The sequence below is a fragment of the Neovison vison genome, chromosome 5 (genome assembly GCF_020171115.1).
Source record: "Neovison vison isolate M4711 chromosome 5, ASM_NN_V1, whole genome shotgun sequence".
Taxonomy (NCBI): domain Eukaryota; kingdom Metazoa; phylum Chordata; class Mammalia; order Carnivora; family Mustelidae; genus Neogale; species Neogale vison.
This window is the reverse complement of record NC_058095.1, coordinates 82,541,261-82,562,449: the sequence shown is the minus strand read 5'-3', so window position 1 is coordinate 82,562,449 and position 21,189 is coordinate 82,541,261. Positions and strand designations below refer to the sequence as shown.

Sequence of the window (21,189 nt, the reverse complement as noted above, 5' to 3'; positions counted from 1 at the left end):
GAAAACCATATTCCAGTTAAAGCAGGAAGGTGAAGATGTTCAGAGAAAAAAAAATAAAAAATAGGGGATTTTGCTGATTACAGAGAGTGAGTTTCCAAGCACTCAATAGGTGGCTTTGGAGCAACTGAGAGTGGTGTGGGGAATTGAGTCAGACTCAGGAATTTACAGACCTACATGGGGATTAGAGTCTGGGTGATTAGAATTTGGATGGTAACTAAGGTAAATAGGGATTAGTCTCGATGGTATTTTATTTTTAAATTTTTGAATAGTTAAAAATTTTTAGGGGCGCCTGGGTAGCTCAGTGGGTTAGGGCCTCTGCCTTTGGCTCAGGTCGTGGTCCTGGGGTCCTGGGATCGAGCCCCGCATTGGGCTCTCTGCTCGGTAGGGAGCCTGCTTCCCCTTCTCTCTCTGCCTACTTGTGATCTGTATTTGTCAAATAAATAAATAAAATCTTTGAAAAAAATTTTTAAGGCATAATTTACATACAGTAATACTGACCCTTTTAGTTTATCAAGTTTTGACAAACACATAGAATTGTGTAGCCACCACCTCATTCAGAATATAGTTTCATCATTTCAGAAATTTCCCTGTGTCCCTGTGTAATCACCCCCCACCTCCAGCTCCTGGCAACCACTGATCGTGTTCTGTGGTGCATTCCTTTTTATTGCTGAGCATATTCCATTATATGAATGTCACGCTGTTTACCTATCACTAGTTTGGACATTTGGATTGTTTCAGTTCTTGTTGATTACAAATAAAGCCCCTATAAACAGTTGCATGTACTTTTTTGCGTTAATACAAGTTTTCATTTCACTTGGATAATTAGAAGTTGGGATTGATCTTCTTAAGTGAGCTTATATTTAACCTCATGAGAAACTACTGAAATGTTTTGCAGAGAGTGCATTCATCTCTTTTTAACACTCACTGGAGTGCCTGCCCATGTCCCAGGAGATGTACTGAGTGGAACTGAGTAGTTTGGCAGACACTGCATGACTCACAAATCTTAAAATATTTGCAGTCTGACCCTTTACAGAAAATATTTGATGGCCCTTCTTATGGAGTATGGTCTATAGGAGTTCAGAACTTCATAAGCAATTTCATGGAGTCCTTCTCTGAGGCGAATAATCAACATTATAATTATTTTATAGAACGGATAGTTTTATCAGTAAGTATAATAAAAATCTTGCTGTTGATGGACAGAAATGTCTTAAGGTGTTTCAATCTTAAGATATTTCACCGAGAACTATCTTCTTATTCAATGCCATGCGTAAAATTTGCAAGTTTTCGTTTTTCCATAGTCATTGAGGATTGAGCTGGATATCTAAAATAATTTGGATATTCCCCAAATCATTATGTTTTCATACACTGGTGCACATATAACAATTTTTCTCATAAGTGCAACCCAACAGTCAGCTAATTTAGAAGGGTGGGAAACCGCATTCAACGTAGCCTAGGAAGTGGTTTGGATCTGCACCTCATGTAATATTGTGCTCATGCGCATGTTAGTTATCGTGCCGTTGGCGTGCAATAATGCGCAGGCGCGTTGGCTCCGGCGCCGGCCTTTGCGGAGGGGCGGGACTTACAGCCGGCGTCTCTGCTTGTAACTGCGGGTGGTGGCAGCGCCATTTTGAACGTGCAGCTACGGCGGCGGTGATCCTCACCAGACAGAGCAGCGCGCTAAGCGACCTGGTCGTCTTCTTTGACTTTTTCCTTCTATATTCCGTATTTGTAGGTATATATAGAGATACGGCTGTAGCTCTAGAATTATATCCGATATCTGAATTGAACTAAGATGATGTTAAGGGGAAACCTGAAGCAAGTACGCATTGAGAAAAACCCGGCCCGCCTTCGAGCTCTTGAGTCTGCCGCAGGCGAGAGCGAGCCATCGGCCGCCATGGCCCTCGCGCTGGCGGGGGAGCCGGCACCACCTGCCCCGGTGGCTCCGGAGGACCACCCCGATGAAGAGATGGGATTCACCATTGACATCAAGAGCTTCCTCAAGCCGGGCGAAAAGACGTACACGCAACGCTGCCGCCTCTTCGTGGGGAACCTGCCCACAGATATCACGGAAGAGGACTTCAAGAGGCTCTTCGAGCGCTACGGCGAGCCCAGCGAGGTCTTCATCAATCGGGACCGTGGCTTCGGCTTCATCCGTTTGGTGAGTGTAGTGCCTGGCTGGCGGGGATGTGAGGGGGAAGGGGGCGTGAAGGGAGGCCCCTGTGAGGAGCGGGGCGCCGCGAGCAATCGTCCACGTTCTTCAGCCGCGGTGGAGAAAGCTCTTGTTCCAGCTGAGGCCTGTGCTATGGCCTGTGAAAATCGCGGCGCCTCGCGTCCTTGTTTTTCCCGCCGCGTTGAATTGTCCTCTCACCCAAGGCAGCGTTTTAGCCCGGAATTTCCGATTAGTGGTCTCGGTTTGCCGTCGCTTCTTGGTTGCTAACGTTTTCTGCTCTGCGCGCGTCCGGCTTCGCTTGCCCGGCGCTACATATGGTCTACGGCTAACCCGGCCCAGTTTGGGGTTCTAGTTCTGTGATTCCCACAAGGGTCAGGAACGTTTTCGGGTGAGACTTCTTCCAGGCAAAATTGTGTTGTAAGCGAAGTAGATAATGAATTTGGAACGGAAGCTTCGTCTTACCAGAAATTTCATTGGGCATGGAGAACCAACCAGCGGACTCGCTTCTTAAAAAATTTCCAAATCATTTCCTTGGTTGCAACCATACTTGGATGCGTTTAATGGTAAATCATGTTTCTCACCTGACCTCAGCGCAGCCCACCTTTAACTGCTTCGTTCTTAAACTCTGCAATATTGGGACGGTGTTGAATTGTTAACGTATCTAATGTAGGGTGCTCTCTTCCCAAACATTCTGGAAGTTTCCACGTGTTGGGGGGGGTATGAATTATATACTATTTTATATTTTACGTGCACATTTTAATGCTAAAAGAGCATGCATTTTACTTTATAGTTTAATCCTTAAAACTTTTCCAATAACATGCAAAATTTGTGCCTCCCTTAGATTTTTTTCAAATTTAGAGAGAGAGGGGTTTCCTTTTGCAGGTCAAATATCTACTTTATTTGGTTTTCCCATGTGCTTTGTGGTGAATTCCATCAGTGTCAGTTATATAGCTTTATTGTAATTCGTATTTAGATGCTGGATTTTTTTTTCCAACAAAATATTTTTCTTGGAGACATTTTTACACAAAGACTTCTTATGTTGTATTGCCTTTCTAGTTTGACCCTCAAATTTTATGTGCATGGCAATTTGTGGAAGCTTTATTACTGGAGGTTTTTTTTTTTTTATTTTATTACTGGAGTTTCAACGTTCCAAATCGGGTTCTCTTCGTGGTTGGCCAAGGCAAAGTTTTAACATGTAGATAGAATTGATTGTAATTTAATAACTTTGTATTTTTTAGGGAGAACATTTGAACTTTTTTTTTTTTTTAAAGATTTTATTTATTTATTTGACAGAGAGCTAGAGAGCATAAGTAGGCAGAGGGAGAGGGAGAAGAAGCAGTTTCTCCGCTGCGCTGGAAGCGCGACGTTGAGCTGGATCCCAGGACCCTGGGATCATAACCTGAGCCGAAAGCAGCGGCTTAACCGACTGAGCAACCCAGGTGCCCCTGAACATTTAAAATCTAAATGGCTTCAGGAGAAGGGTAAATCTTCACAGGGCATTATTATTATTATTTTTTAAAGATTTTATTTATTTATTTGATAGACAGAGATTACAAGTAGTCAGAGAGGCAGGCAGAGAGAGAGGAGGAAGCAGGCTTCCCGCTGAGCAGAGAGCCTCATGCGGGGCTCGATCCCTGGACCCTGGGATCATGTCCCGAGCTGAAGGCAGAGGCTTCAACCCACTGAGCCACCCAGGTGCCCCTTCACAGGGCATTATTAATAAGACCGGGAAATTTCCTTAAAATTGAAGTTAAGTAATCAGTGCATTTTGAACATGAAATTATAAATATCTTTTGGATATTAGAGAAACTGTCATTTGATAAAATTATTTTTGATACCATTACAAAAGTTATCTTAAAGGAATTTAGGTTTCTACAATGAAATATTTTAGGCAGTTTTTAGTAAACTTTCCAAAAAGATGTTACTTAACATTTTCATGGTCTTTGTAGCCTTTGGCACCCTTTTGGTCTGTTTTAAAGTTGACATTCTGGAGAAAGAATGGTAGGCCTGGATTTCCTTTTGTTTTGGAAGCCTTACACTTAAAAAATAAGCCAGTAGTAAACATTTTGACATGAAAAAAATCTTCTGTCTTTAAAGCTACTAATAATCCTTTCTTTACTTTAGTGTATTAGCCCTGTCCGATAGAACTTCTGCAGTGATGGAAATGCTATGTGTATGTGCTGTTCAGTGTAGTAGTTACTAGCCACATGTGACTGTTCAGCACTTGAACTGTGGCAGTGGTGCTGGAGATTTTAAACTTTAAATTTTATTTATTCTTAAATAGCCACATGTGGCTAATGGATATTTGCTTTTAGTTTCTTTAAAAAGAATAAAAAGTCTATGGGATTATGAAATGGGGAGGTGAGGACTGCTCTTGTCTGCTTCTTCGGGGTAGGCTCCTCCAAACGTATCATGTGATATTTTTTGTGTAGGCATGTTAAAAATAAGTCATTGGGAAATGAGAATTTAGCTTACAAGGTTTGACTTTATGGATAACTTTACTGTTTAATCTTAGCTCTGTGATTAACAGGTACATTTAAAAGCCTTAAACATTTCTGAGTGATTATGTATCTTTTTCTACTTAGGGAAATAATAGTGTATACCTGATTTGAATGTAAGTAATGGTGTAGTGGCTCTAGTGTGTGGTGGTGGTGTAGTGGCCCTATAATAGTGGTGTAATTTTATTTGATTTATATTTTTAGGTATATTTTTTAACTTGTTCAGCAATTAATCTTTAAAATTAAATAAATTTTCTTACATTGGTGGTTGTAGTTTTTTGGTTAATTGATGAGGTGAGACCATATTTTGGAGATGGTGCAGGGTCAGCATTGCTACAATGTAACCGTGAGGAAAAATAATTGAAGTGGCATTTCCTCATAAGATCCTAATCCATATTCTGAATCCACGGTAACGGTACATTAGGGTTGAAATTGTTTATTTTAGATACATTTTGTGGAATTTTAGACCCAAAAAATTCTTTTTTAGGATTTGACTGGTTACTGACATTAGATTTGCTAAACTAACTGAGAAGTTGTAGTGCATTTAAAAAAAAATTTGTTTATTTAAATTATCTCTACACCCAGTAAGGGGTTCGAACTGCAGACCCTGACTGAGATTAAGTGCCACATGGTTCTCAGACTGGCTCTGCCAGGAGTCCCAGTGGTGCATTTTAAAGATAGTGTAATGTAGTTAAAACTGGTTATTAGTTTGACCTGAACACTCTTTCTGCTTTTATCTCTTCCCTCCCCTACTTTTAGTTCAGTACTAAAACCAGATTTCTGGAGTGGTGAGTCACAAAAGTGTGGGTCCTTTCCGGCAGATTCATCTCTCTCTAGTGCACTTACATTATTTTCCCTATCATTCATGCTAGCAATGCTGACCTTAGACCCAAAAATTGTTAACTGGGATTTGTTAGAAATGCAAATTCTGAGACCCTACCCTAGATTAGATCTACTGAATCAAGTTGTGTGGTTGGGACCCAACAATCTTATTTTTGTTTTTGCTTTCCTTTTAAATATTTTATTTATTTATTTGACAGAGATCACAAGTAGGCAGAGAGGCAGGCAGAGAGAGAGAGGGGGAAGCAGGCCCCCTGCTAAGCAGAGATCCTGATGCGGGGCTAAGGGGTTGTACAGTCTCTGTGGGTCTCAATCCCAAGACCCTGAGATCATGAACTGAGCCGAAGGCAGAGCCTTAATCCACTGAGCCACCCAGGTGCCCCAATAGTCTTGAGTTTTAATTAGCCCTCCATGTTATTCTTATGCTTGCTAAGATTTGAGAACCACTATTGTAAATAAAGAGTTAAAAATCTACTGAATTTACATTAATTTAGCCACTGGGGACTAAACCCTCTCCCCTTGGGTTTGTTTTTAATAATGAAATGCTGTGTACTTCTTACAGAATGTCAAATACTAGAGAAGATCTTGTAGAATTTCCTTAGTGGCCTGTCCAGCATATAATTTCAAGTGCTCTTTTAGTTCAGGGAAGTTTCTTATTACAGTTTTAATTCTAGTGAAAGGTTGTCCTCTAACACATTAAATGTAATCACTGTTAAACTTTTTTATGGTTTTTCCATATCAAACCGTACTGTACACATTTTGCTGTGATTTGAGGTTTTCATTTAATATCTCTTTGACATCTTCTCATATCATTAGATTGATTTTTAATGACCATATTGTATTTCACAGTATGAGTGGACTGACAGTTACCCAGCCAACTTTCTGTTGATTGACTTGAAGGCTGTTTCCATTTTGTTTGCATCGATGGATTTCCTTGTACTTATTAATTTAGTACTGTTGGCAGTGGTCAATTTTAATCACTAGCAAACAATAAAAAGATCTGGTCTTTGTAAAGAGCCTTTTGAAAGGGTCCAGTGGACATCATGAGATTCTAATTCAAGCAATCTCTATCTTGGGGTAGTCAGTTTCTTGTTATTTTTTTATATTCCTTTTAAGTTGAAAACCTGTAATTTTACTTTTTATGCAAAGTGATGCAGGGACACTAGCTGGAAGGAGGAATTTATAGTGTATTGGTAGTATGAATTATGTATAAATCTGGGGGTGAGTTACTTCAACCTGCTAGGCTTATTTCCCCATATGTGAAGAGGGGATATTAACAACACACTTTGTAAGGTTGTTGATGAGGATAATGGAAGCTAATTGTGTAGGTGTGTATTTATATACATATTTATGTATATTTATATGAAATAATGAGTGGCTAGCATATAGTACCTACTTAGTAAAATTTACCTTGTTATCATTATTCTGCGGTATGAAGTAAAGAAATCTTTGGTTTCATTTCAAACACGTAATTTTAATTGAATTTGCAGATAACTTTAGTACACATTTATAGCAGTGGTTCTTAAATGGGGTAGTTTTTTTTCCCGGGGGACATTTGACAGTGTCTGGAGACATTTTTCATTGTCAAAAGTGGGGGTTATTCTACTGGCTTAAACCTCCTGTAATGCACAGGACAGCTCCCCACAACAAGAATTATCTTGTCCATAATGTCAAGAGTGCTGAAGGTGAGAAATCCTGATGTAGAATTATTTAATGAAAAGTATAAGTTTTGAAGGATTATGGCTTTGAAAATTCATGACAGCATAAACATTTTATTTGGCCCAAAAGTAATTTAATTCATTGCCAACTGTAAAATAAATTACTTGATTTAACATAAAAATTGGGACTTCCTGCTTCTCTTGGGGAAATAATATATGATGTTGTGAATATACTTGACTGAATCTGAGCAGGAGATGCCCTCTGGAAGCACTTTCCAGTTTTATTTATTTATTAATAATTATTATTATTTAAGTCTGGGAACCGGTTTTTTTTTTTTTTTTAAGATTTTATTTATTTGACAGATAAGGTCACAAGTAGGCAGAGAAGCAGGCAGAGAGAGGAGGAAGCAGGCTCCTCAGCAGAGAGCCTGATGCGGGGCTCGATCCCAGGACCCTGGGATCATGACCCGAGCCAAAGGCAGAGGCTTTAAATCACTGAGCCACCCAGGCACCCCTTATTTATTATTTTCTTAAGATTTTATTTTTAAGTAATCTCTACTCCCAGTGAGGGGGTTGAATTCACAATCCCAAGATCCAGAGTGACATACTCTACCAACTGAGGCAGCCAGGTGCCCACCAGTGTTCAGTTTTAGAAAGTCCTCATCAGGTTCTCTTTATCCTCCTATCCTTTAACATTTTATTATGAAAAAATTTCAAATATATAGTAATGAACATCCTTTGATTCACCATCTAGATTCACTAAGTTTTGTTATATATTTTTTTTCACTTACCTATTCATCTTACTCTACCCATCAGTTTTTGATTCTCTGAACACTCTAGCGTGCTTATCATTAACTAGAGTCTAGTATTATTTTTTTGAGGTATTTGAAACCTGCATACAGTGAAATGCACAAATTTTAAGTGTACAACTTAGAAAAATAACATTTAATTCAAACTCCTATCAAGATAGAGAACATTATCATCCTTAAAATTTCCTCATGCCTCTTGCCATTCCCAGTCATACCCAACAGTATTTTTAAAATCTACCTGGTAGAGTTGTTGGATTTTATATGACATATTAGGTACAAAGTACCTATCCCTTGTTAGATATTTATTGAATGGTTGTTGGTACTTTTTTTTTTTTTTTTGAGATTTTTGTTTTCAGAGGGAGATACAGTGAGAGGGAACACAAGCAGGGGGAGTGGGAGGGAGAGAAGCAGGCTTCCCGCTGAGCAGAGAGTCTGATGCTGGGCTCCATCTTAGGACTCTGGGATCATGACCTATGCCAAAGGCAGATGCATAATGACTGAGCCACCCAGGTGCCCCTGTTTGTTGGTACTTTTGAGAATAATTTAAATTAAAAATTTTTTTTAAAGATTTTATTTATTTATTTGACGGACAGATCACAAGTGGGCAGAGAGGCAGGCAGAGACAGAGAGAGGGGGAAGCAGGCTCCCCGCTGAGCAGGGAGCCTGTCGCCGGGCTTGATTCCAGGACATTGGGATCATGACTTGAGCCGAAGGCAGATGCTTAACTAACTGAGCCTTCCAGGTGCCCCTGAAATTTTATTTTTAAGTACTCTCTATACCCAAGGTGTGGCTTGAGCTTAAAGCCCGGAGATCACGTCACATGCCCTACTGACTTAGCTGGTTAGGTCCCCCAAGAGTAATTTTTAGAAATAGCTATTTTGAAAATCTGTAAAAAGGTTAGATTCATTTGTCTTTGTAAAATTAGTTCTGTAGATAGATTTCTGCATAAATGCAGTAATTTAAAGCTGTCATTAATATTTTAGGTATTGAATAAGGATCTATTATGAAGTTAAGACTTAAATAAGACAATATATTTGTTCTCTTACAGATGCATATAAAACTTTTTTCAGTTCTCTCTGGAGAGTTCTCACAACACAAAGAAAAAGAACATAACTATATTGAACTTCCAATTTGTTGATTATGTTTAGATGTCTATATTCTGTACCAGCTTTGAATTCTTCAAGAAGGAAGTTCCCTAGTGGTTTCAGCAATGAATGTATTTTCTAGTTTATAAATGCATGTGCACTTGATTTTTCTCTATAATGGGGAGAACACATGGCCCATGAATGTACACTTTTGCTTCTCTCAATATAATGGAGAAATGTGTAGTCCATGAAAGTATTTCAGAAGTGGTTATTAACATCTGATAGGAGTTTTCATAGATGATAGAAGAAAGAAACAAAAAGGAAAGGGATTTTCTGGCATTGGAGGGGTGAGATGTTTTATTAAGATGTAAATACAAAAACATGGAGTATATGGGAAATTGTTCTGTTTTCAGTAATAGCTTCCAGTAACTGGTGCTTGGTCTGAAAAAGTAATTATTTTCTTTTAATATATATAGGAGATTTAAAAAAGATTGCTTCAAATATTTAATAGCTGTTAATTTCTGAATAGATAATCTTTTAGTGATGACTTGGGACATTGGGGTATTTAAACATACTTATTTTTGAATAATTAGTACAATGCATGTGATACCAAAATTGAATGACACAAAAACAAAGTGACCCTATCTGCCATTTCCAAAAGCTACCCAGCTCTTCTCCCTAGAAACCGCTATTTAAAATTATTTGTGTTACTATCATCTTTAAAAAGTGATTTTTCCTCCTAAAAAGGAATCCAGAACACTGGCTGAAATTGCAAAAGCAGAGCTGGATGGCACCATTTTGAAGAGCAGACCTCTCCGAATTCGTTTTGCTACACATGGAGCAGCCCTAACTGTCAAGAACCTTTCGCCGGTTGTTTCCAATGAGCTGCTAGAGCAAGCATTTTCCCAGTTTGGTCCTGTAGAGAAAGCCGTTGTGGTTGTGGATGATCGTGGTAGAGCTACAGGAAAAGGTTTTGTAGAATTTGCAGCAAAACCTCCTGCACGAAAGGCTCTGGAAAGATGTGGTGATGGGGCGTTCTTGCTAACAACGTAAGTTTTAAACATCTCATCATCCTTCTGTACAGTTGCAAATGGGCTTCTCTCTGTTCTGAACTTCTTTCTTTCCTTGCACAGTTCTTACTGTTTTGGCATATGGGTAAGTAGGTGTTGAATAAATATTCACTGAATATAAATAAGGAATTTTTGTGTATCTCCAGGAGGCAGGAGTCATACTTCAGACTTCAGTGTATTGATTCATGCTTGATTGAATCTTAGAAAAATTTTCTATTATGATTTTCACTCAGCTGACTGTATCTCTTATATGCAAAGGAAAATTTTATATTTAAATAATGGATGAATGACATTATAATCAACTTTATAAATGCTTTTTTTTAAGTTTTAGCGGAACTGGATTTGTTACGTATTACTAGGTTGTTTACAGAATTTCTGGAAATTCAAGAGAATCGAGCTTTGATGCTATGGTTTCAGCAGAAATACAGCTAAAAGTAATGCCCAACCTCTTCATGAGATTGATAATTTGCATGAATTAAAATGCACCCAATTTTGTGTTATTTTATTTATTTATTTTTTGAAGACTTTATTTGGCAGAGAGAACACAAGTAGGCAGAGGGGCAGGCAGAGGGAGAGGGAGAAGCAGGCTCTCTGCAGAGCAGGGAGCCTGACCTGGGGCTCGATCCCAAGATCCTGGGATCATGACCTGAGCTGAAGGCAGCTGTTTAACTGACTGAGCCACCCAGATGCCCCAAAATGCACCCAGTTTTTTTTTTAAGATTTTATTTATTTAATTTGACAGAGATCACAAGCAGGCAGAGAGGCAGGCAGAGAGAGGAGAAGGCAGGCTCCCTGTTGAGCAGAGAGCCCAATGCGGGGCTCGATCCCAGGACCCTGGGATCATGACCTGAGCCAAAGGCAGAGGCTTGACCCCCTGAGCCACCCAGGCGCCCCTGCACCCAATTTTAAATATAAAACGCATTGAGTTTCAACGAGTGAATGAACTGTGTAACTTAGAATCACAGTCAAATAGAGAACATTTTCATCATCCAAAAAAGTTTCTTTATTTTCTCTTGCAGTTATTCTCCACCCCTTAACCCTGTCCTAGATAGCTACTCCTCTTTCTGCACTCCTGTAAATTAGTTTTGTCTTTTCTTGTTATTTCACATAAATGAAATAGTATATACTCTTTTGTGTTCCTTCCTTCCTTTCTTTTTTTAAGATTTTATTTATTTATTTGAAAGAGGGAGAGAGAGAGCATGAGCAGGACAGAGGGAGAGGGGCAGGCAGACTCCTCGCTGAGCAGGTAGCCTGACTTGGGGCTTGATCCCAGGACTCTGGGATCATGACCTCAGTTGAAGGCAGACACTTAATTGACTGAGCCACCAAGGCGCCACTTGTTTGATTTCTTTTGCTTAGGATAATATTTATGTGATTTCATCCATACTGTTGTATCAGTATTTTGTTCCTTTTTATGGCTGAGTTTTATTCTATTATGTGGACATAATCATAGTTTGGCCAGTGATCTAAGGGTGGGTCAATGTTCAAGTTGTTTCTAACTGTTGGCAATTTTGTTTTTTTAATTTTTTTTATTTTTTTAAAGATTTTATTTATTTATTTGAGAGAGAGACAGTGAGAGAGAACATGAGCGAGGAGAAGGTCAGAGAGAGAAGCAGACTCCCCGTGGAGCTGGGAGTCTGATGCGGGACTCGATCCCGGGACTCCGGGATCATGACCCCCGGGACTCCGGGATCATGACCCGAGCTGAAGGCAGTCGTCCAACCAACAAATGGACATTTGTGTAAAGGCTTCTTGTAAACATTATGTTTTCATGTGGCTTGGGTAATATTTAGGGGTAAATGGCTGAATTTTCGGCTTTATAAGAAACTGCCAAATTATGTTCCAAAATGGTTGTACTGTTTCACATACCTACCAGCAATGAGTGGGAGAGAGTTCTAGGTTAGTTGTTCCATACCTTCACCAACACTTGGTATTTTTAGTCTTTTGGATATTCTAGTGAGTATGGGAACTTCTCGTGGTTAGTTTAAACTTTTATTTTACTAACTACTAATGATTAGCAACTTTTCATGTGCTTTTTGGCTATTTTTTACACCTATTATGAAGTGTCTGTTGGAATTTTTTGCCTATTTTTTAATTGGGAGGTTTGTCTTACTGATTTAAAACATCTGGATACAGGTCTGTTTTATGATGATTTCTCCCAGTCTGTGGCTTGCTTTCAAATATTCTTATTAGTGTTCTTCAGAAAGCAGAAGTGAGTTATAATTTATCATTTTTTTTTCTTTTCTGACTTGTGCTTTTTGGATCCTTGTATGAAATTTCTGCCTCTCCCAAGGTAGCAAGTTTTTCTTGTGTTTTCTTGAGACATTTTATAGTTTCTTTGTTAAATTTATACCTGTGGTCCATTTTGAGTATGATATGAGATAACAATTCATTTTTTTTCCCCATACAGATACCCATTTGTTTAAGCTCAAGTAATTGAAAAGATGATTTCTCCTTTTTTAATCTTTTATCTTTATCAAAAATCTTGGGGGGAAAATCTGCACTATTTTTTGTTTCATTGATCTGTGTGTCCGTTATACCAGACCTTTTTTTTTTTAAGATTTTATTTATTTATTTGACAGACTGAGATCACAAGTAGGCAGAGGGGCAGGCAGAGAGAGAGGAGGAAGCAGGCTCCCTGCTGAGCAGAGAGCCCTATTCGGGGCTCTATTCCAGGACGCTGGGATCATGACCTGAGCCGAAGGCAGAAGCTTTAACCCACTGAGCCACCCAGGTGCCCCTACCAGTACCTTTTTTTTTTAAAAGATTTTATTTTAGATTTTATTTATTAGAGAGAGTGAGCATGTGAGAGCAGGGTGGGGGGAACTACTGAATAGAGAGGGAGAAGCAAGCTCCTGGCTCATCAGGAAGCCCCTGAAACAAAGACAGATGCATAACTGACTGGGCTGCCCATGCGCCCCTTAAAGATTTTATTTTTTAGTAATCTCTACACCTAACATTGGGCTTAAATTTATAACCCTGAGATCAAGAGTTGCTGCTCTACAGACTGAGCCAGTCAGGTGTGCCCCACAACAATGCTCTAGTTTCTTAATTTATGCTATTTAAGCTTTTTTGCTAAGCTAATTTAATTGGCTTATTTAAGCTTTGCTTAAATAATTTGCTTTATTTAAAAATAATTTGCTTTATTTAAGCTTAATTTGCTAATTTAAGCTTTTATGCTAAAGTTTGAAATTAGGTAGTATCACCCTTTTTTTTTTTTTTTTAAAGATTTTATTTATTTATTTGAGAGAGAGAGACAGTGAGAGAGAGCATGAGCGAGGAGAAGGTCAGAGAGCGAAGCAGACTCCCCATGGAGCTGGGAGCCCGATGTGGGACTCGATCCCGGGACTCCAGGATCACACCCTGAGCCAAAGGCAGTCGTCCAACCAACTGCGCCACCCAGGCATCCCCTTTTTTTTTAAATTGTTCTGGGTATTGTTGTCTTGTATATCCTTACTTACTTTATCTATCTATCCATTTATTTCTCAATTTTAGTATAGTTAATGTACAATGTTATATTAGTTTCAGATTATTTTTACTGATTTTAAAATCGACTTGTCAATAAAAAAAAATTCTGCTGGGCTTTCGATTGAAATTGCCTTGAGTGTAGAGGTCATTGGGGGAATATTGACATCTTCACAGTACTGACTTTTCTATTCCATTAATGTGGTATATCTCTCCATTTATTTAAAAATACTTGTCAGTAATAGTCATGAAACCTCTTGCCGTATTAACATGCCATTCCTTTCAGTTTTCTCACAGCAAAGTTCTTGATGTTCATCCTTACACTGGATTTGATATAAAAGTTCCTTAGTTGATTATTGTATTGATTCCTTTTATCTCTGTTAGTAATAAAATGTGCCCATTTACTGTATTATTGGTTGGGATCATGGAAATATTTTAGGGTTTGGGGAACTGGCTACAAAGACAATGTAAAACATCTGTTTTTTGGCCCCACAGCTTAGTTGTGTGATTTTTTTTTTTTTTTTAGATTTTTTAAGATTTTAGGCCTTGTTCCATTTTATTCACCTTTTGCTAAGATGTTATCTTCTCAGAGAGGTAGTTTCTTCTTTTTTTCCCAAAGATTTTATTTTTTTATTTGACAGAGATCACACATAAGCAGAGAGGCAGACAGGGGGCTGGGGAGCAGGCTCCCTGCCAAGCAGAGACCCTGATGTGGGGCTAGATCCCAGGACCCCAGGATCATGAGCAGAGGCTTAACCCACTGAGCCACCCTGGTGCCCCTCAGAGAAGTAGTTTTATCTTGATACAGTCATCCCCTCTGTAACATCACTTATAGTCTCCTTTCTCAATTTATTTTTTTTCTTAGCATTTACTGTTTTAATTTGTATGTCTTTCTCTGCAGTAGAATTTTTAAGTTCCATGAGGGCAGGGGTTTGTCTTGTTCTACATTATGTAATCCTAACACGTATGTTCTTCTTTTTTTAAAATTAAATTTATTTTAATTCCAGTATAGTTAACATATAGTGTTTTATTAGTTATGTGTGTACAGTATAGTCATTCAACAGTTGTGTGTCTTACTCAGTGTTCATAAAAATAAGTGTGCTCTTCCTAATACCCTTCACCTATTTCACCCATTCATACTCCCCTCCCAATTATCTGTTCTCTGTAGTTAGAGTCTGTTTTTTGGTTTGTCTCTTTTTTTCCCTTTGTTTTCTCTTAAATTCCGCATATGAGCGAAATCATACGGTATTTGTCTTTCTCTGACTTACTTTGCTTAGCATTACACTGTCTTAGCACCTGTAGTGTCATAATTCCTGGCCACAAACTAAGCTAATAATAGTTATTTAATGAAGGAAGGAAAGAAGGACCTAAAGCAATAGGCAAGGCATAAGATTAGTGTTTTTTTCACTGCAGGCTTTGATTAATTGGTATTTTTTTTTTTTTTTAAGATTTTATTTATTTATTTATTTGAGAGAGACAGTGAGAGAGAGCATGAGCGAGGAGAAGGTCAGAGAGCGAAGCAGACTCCCCATGGAGCTGGGAGCCTGATGTGGGACTCGATCCCGGGACTCCAGGATCACGCCCTGAGCCGAAGGCAGTCGTCCAACCAACTGCGCCACCCAGGCGTCCCTGATTAATTGGTATTTTTTTAAAGTTACACCCAGCATTGGGAAATATTCAACTATTTTTTACAGGTAGCTTTTGGAATCACTTAAAAACACTTTTGAGGGAATGGACAAATTGTTGAACACTGTACTGTCTCATCTTTCATAATCATGATCATAGTCATAAGCATTTGTATTCTCATAGCACTATTCCATTTTTAAGGTGAGAAATGTAATGCCAAGAGATGTTAAGTAATTTGTGTAAGATTGCACAACTGATAAATGGAAGATTTTAGTCTGACACTGTATCCCTTTTATGCTATAAGTAGAATTTTTTTTTAAAGATTTTACTTATTTATTTGAGAGAGAGATAGTGAGAGAGAGCATGAGAGGGAAGAAGGTCAGAGGGAGAAGCAGACTCTTTGCTGAGCAGGGAGCCTGATGTGGGACTCGATCCTGGGACTCCGGGATCATGACCTGAGCTGAAGGCAGTAGCCCAACCAACTGAGTCACCCAGGTGCCCTACAAGCGGAATTTTTAATATCTATCCTTTCTGAGAACGTTGTTACTTAAACCTTCTAATGGAATTCGGGATGCTCTTTTCCCGGTTTGAGTGGCTGGAATCAACTGAAATGTGACCTCATATAATTTCCTCACTGCCTTATCTAAAGTGGACTCTCTCTATTCTTTCTTGACAGCATTGTGTTTTTCCTTCTTAGCTCTTAAAATTATTTGTTTACTCATTCGTTTTTGTTTTGGTTTTTTAGAACACTTTAGGGATTGTTTTGTTTACCCTGATTCTCTAGCCGAAGGTAGGGTTGTCTTGGTACATTTTGGGTAATCAAGTATTTATTGACAGACTGACTCTCAGATGTCAAGAATAATACAAGTGATTTATAAGGGTGGTATCATAAGGATTTAATTTCTAAGTGTAGACTTCTTGTGTAATCAAAATGTCTCTTGAAAATACTTTATCTCTCTTTTTAAAAATTTATTTTAAAAATTTATTTAAAAGAGAAAAGGGGGAGGGATAAAGGAAGAGGGACAAGCAGACTCTCCACTAAGTGCAAGCCTGATGCAGAGCTTGATTCTAGGACCCCCAAGAACATGACTTGAGCTGAAACCAAGAGTTGGATGCTTAACCTGTGGAGCTACCTAGGTGCCCCAAAATACTTCTAAATTGTTATAAGGTGCTGTATACTATATGCAGTTTTAGGTAAACAGTTTTGTACAGTGTATGTAATGACTAGTGCATAGCATGCAAACATATGTGTTAATTAAATATTTATGCTATTTTGAAATTACAAAAAAGAAAGATGGCAGGAAAAAAAGGAGAATTTAAAACCTTCATCCAGGGGCGCCTGGATGGTTCAGTGGGGTAAAACCTCTGCCTTCAGCTCAGGTCATGATTCCAGGGTCCTGGGATCAAGCCCCGAGTCAGGCTCTCTGCTCAGCGGGGAGCCTGCTTCCCTTCCTCTTTCTCTGCCTGCTTCTGCCTACTTGTGATCTCTGTCTGTCAAATAAATAAATAAAATCTTTTTTTTTTTTTTGACAGAGAGATCACAAGTAGGCAGAGTCAAGCAGAGAGAGAGGAGGAAGCAGGCTCCCTGCTGAGCAGAGAGCCTGATATGGGGCTCGGTCCTGGATTAGGACCTGAGCCGAAGGCAGAGGCTTCTGCCCACTGAGCCACCCAGGCGCCCCTAAATAAATAAAATCTTAAAAAAAAAACCTTCATCCATGATAATAATGGTGTGTTTATATCTTTAAACATTAGAATCACACTTAGAGCAGAGATGCTCAGGCCCTAGAGCTACATAGGAATTGAGTAGGCATGATGCTAGCTGCTCATTAAAATTTCTCTCTCTGGCTTTTCCTGTTTTTTTTTTTTTTTTTTTTTTTTAAAGGTTTTTTGTTTTTAATTATTTGTCCTGGGTTGTGGGGAGAAGAAGTCAAGCAGGGGGAGAAGCAGGCAGAGGGAAAAGCAGACTCCCCGCTGAGGAAGGAGCCTGATATGGGGCTTGATCTCAGCATCCTGGGACCATGACCTAAGCTGAAGGCAGACCCCTAACCCACTGAGCCACCCAGGTGCCCCTGTTGCATATTTTTTCCCCCTATGGACCATTACAGGTTAAATTAAATCAAGATACAGTGTTTTTACCACTTGCTAACTGATACCCTAAAAATGATATTGTAGTTGTTCCTGTAGAAAGAGTTATGCCCTTGCTCTAGGTTTTGGCGTAAGGGAATGTTGAGGCTAGCTAGTTTGATCTGTCAAGGCCACTGAAACATCATATCAGCAGTAATTAGTAACTTTTTAAAAAAGATTTTATTTATTTATTTATTTGAGAGAGAGCACGAGAAGAGGGGTAGAGGGAGAACCAGTTTTCCTGTCGAATGGGAGCTCAGTCCCAGGGCCCAAGGATCCTGACTTGAGCCAGACGCTTAACTGCTGAGCAACCCAGAAGCCCCTGTAATGTTTTGTTTCCATATTTGTGTATTCACTCGAGTAGCACTTCAAGGACTTTTTCCTTTGCAGTCACAAGGTGGCTCATGTCCTGTGCAAGAGGCCCTAGCTTTCAGTCTGTCTCAGCTTTTGGCATACCTTCCTCACTAAGTTTAATCATTAATTGCTTTTTATTTATAGTGAGAGGTACAAGTTTTTTTCTTTGACTTGAACACTTAGAAGCCATTGAAGGGTAGTTTATTGGCCTAATTTCAATATTGTTGTGTCTCAGGGAGTAGGGAGACACCCAAAGAGAGGGAAAGATAGAACATCTGGTCTTTGGAGCAGTCAGAACACACGTAGCATTTACTGGGTAAGTTTGCAGTCTTTTATGGGTGTGGTTCATGTCACACCTGAAACAATTACAATATTGACATTAAAGATCACTGATAATGGATGATCCTAACAAATGGAATAATGAAAAAATTTGATATACTGTGATAATTATTAAGATGTGACACAGAGACACAAAGTGAGCAAATGCTATTGAAAAAAATGATGCCAGTAGACTTGCTCAATACAGGGTTGTGAAAACCCTTGTATTTGTAAGAAATGCAGTATCTGTGAAACCCAGTAAAGCAAAGCACAATGAAGTGTGGTATTGCCTATATGTTACCTAATATACAATCTATATTGAAATTTCTCCTGTTCCTTAGTAGTGTCCTTTATAACTTTGTAATCTATTCAGTCACTGATAGCACAGTGAATTTGGTTTTTATGGCTGTAATTTCCTTTTATCTTAAGTTTCCCAAATGACAAAAATGTCACTGTCATGATACTGACATTTTTGAAGAGTCCAGGACAAGTGTTTTCCAGAATTGCTTCATTTTGGATTTGTTTTCCTCTTAGACTTTTGAGGGTTTATACTGTTAAACTCATAGCTTTGTAGGAACAGATTCCAAGTCATTTTATTTTAGACTCTTGCCTTTATATCACTAACCTACTTTGGGATTTATTTATTTATTTATGTTTCTCCTGATTAGTAAGCTTCCTTTTTTTCTATGAAGTTTTCCTGACTCTTATATTTGAGTCTTTTTGATATTATTAAAAATGCACGGGGCACCTGGGTGGCTCAGTGGGTTAAAGCCTCTGCCTTCGGCTCAGGTCATGATCCCAGCATCCTGGGATCGAGCCCCACATTGGGCTCTATGCTCCACGGGGAGCCTGCTTCCTCCTCTCTCTCTTGTCTACCTCTCTGCCTACTACTTGTGATCTCTGTCTGTCAAATAAATAAAATCTTCAAAAAAAAATGCATAGTATTTCATTACAGCTATGCCAGACTTAACTATTCCTTTTTGGACACTAGACATTCCATCATTAGACATTTAGGTGGTTTCCCTTTTTTGCTGTAATAGCTAATCTGTGGCAAACATTATGGACCATAGATGTTTGGTTGCTCTTTGTTTCATGGGTACAGTTGTATTTTTTAAAGATTTTATTTATTCATTTGACAGAAATAGCCGAAGCAGGGGGAGCAGGTAGAGGGAGAAGCAGGCTCTGCACCAAGCATGGAGCTGGATTTGGGACTCAATTCCAGGACCCCTGGATCATGACTTCAGTGGGAGGCAGACGCTTAAGTTGCTGAGCCATCCAGGCACCTCCAATTTTTTTTCTTAAGTTTTAAAAAAAATTTTTAAGTAGTCCCTGGACTCAGTGTGGAGCTTGAACTCAGTACCCCGAAATCAAGAGTTGCATGCCCCATTGACTGAGCCAGTTAGGTGCCCCTTCTGGGTTTAGACTTACATGGCGCAAATGTAGTCTGGAATTTCCATGGAAAAGCTTAAGTAAATAGCTTACTTTTTTTTATTGTTTTAAGTTTTATTTAAGTGATCTCAGGCTCGAACTCAAAGCCCCAAGACCAAGAGTTATATTGTCCTTCAACTGATCCAGCCAAATACCTCTTAAATGGTTCCTTTTAAACCAGTTGAACTTGGTAACCCAAACTTTATTAGAAAACCAAAGATTCATGAGGGTAAGATTAATTGTAGAGAGTAACTTTGAAGGAAACCTCTTAATCTGTTATATGATGTAGCTGAAATCCTTACTTTGTGTAGCATTACTTTATTTGCTAATTATTTGTTGCTTTTATTTTTCTTAAAATCCCTGCTTTGGGGGCACCTGGGTGTCTCAACCATTAAGTGTCTGCCTTCGGCTCAGGTCATGATCCCAGGGTGCTGGGATCGAGCCCTGCGTTGGGCTCCCTGCTCAGCAGGAAGCCTGCTTCTACCTCTCTCACTACCCCTGCTTGTGTTCCCTCTCTCGCCGTGTCTCTCTCTGTCAATTAATAAATAAAATATAAAAAAAAAAAAATCCTTGCTTTGTGTAGCATCACTTTATTTGCTAATTATTTGTTGCTTTTATTTTTCTTTTTGAGAGAAAAAATGTTTTGCTTCCTATAGCACTTCTCTTAAGAATCTTAAGTTACAGTTCTGTGCTTTCTTTTTATTCATGAGGGAAACATTTTTTAGGGCTGACGGCTAGATATTTAAGCGATCTTTTGTTGGTAATCAGAGACAAACGAAATCTTTTTTCTTTTATTATTATTTTTTTAATGTGTTGATAAAGATTTAAAAATACCCAGTGAGTGAAAATGAAGTTACATTGAGTATTTTGTAACTCCTGGCACTGATGAAAATTTGTTACTCTGTTTCTGGGAGGGATTTAGTTACTGAGTAATAAAAACCTTAAGATTCTTTGACTGTTGGAGGTATATGTTCTGTAAATATTTTGACTCAAAGATTTGGTGTATCACTTTATATGTGGTTTATCACTTTATTTCTAATAACAAAATATTGACCAAATCTGAATTTCTTTTTTTTTAAATATTTTATTTATTTATTTGTCAGAGACAGAGGGAGAGAGAGTGAGCGAGCACAGGCAGACAAAGAGGCAGGCAGAGGCAGAGGGAGAAGCAGGCTCCCTGCCGAGCAAGGAGCCCGAAGTGGGACTCGATCCCAGGACCCTGGGATCATGACCTGAGCCGAAGGCAGCTGCTTAACCAACTGAGCCACCCAGGCGTCCCAAATCTGAATTTCTTTCTTTCTTTTTTTTTTTTAAAGATTTTTTAAAATTTATTTGTTAGAGAGAGAGAGAGATACAGAGTGCAGGCACAGGCAGACAGAGTGGCAGACTAGAGGCAGAGGGAGAAGCAGGCTCCCTGCGAGCAAGGAGCCCGATGTGGGACTCGATCCCAGGACGCTGGGATCATGACCTGAGCCGAAGGCAGCCGCTTAACCAACTGAGCCACCCAGGCGTCTCCCCAAATCTGAATTTCTTAATAGAGAATTAAGTAGATTATTTTTGTGGTGGATTAGTCTATAGTTATTTTGTGAATATTTCATGACACCAGGAAATTCAACACTCCTGAAAAGAATTTCTTTATTATAATTTTTTTTAAAGATTTTATTTATTTATTTGACGGAGATCACAAGTAGGCAGAGAGGCAGGCAGAGAGAGAGAGAGATGGGGGTGGGGAAGCAGGCTTTCC

General features: G+C 39.0%; 1 protein-coding gene across 1 annotated transcript in view; it reads left to right on the top strand.

Annotated features, from left to right (window-relative positions):
• The first annotated feature begins 1,634 nt into the window (after positions 1–1,634).
• The window catches only part of PSPC1 (paraspeckle component 1), a 76,757-nt gene continuing 57,202 nt past the window's right edge, over positions 1,635–21,189 (top strand). Inside the window, exons 1-2 of the mRNA XM_044249372.1 lie at positions 1,635–2,158; positions 9,808–10,109. Of these exons, the coding sequence (XP_044105307.1) occupies positions 1,793–2,158; positions 9,808–10,109 (668 nt within the window). The 5' untranslated portion in view covers positions 1,635–1,792. The remainder of the gene's footprint in view (positions 2,159–9,807; positions 10,110–21,189) is intronic.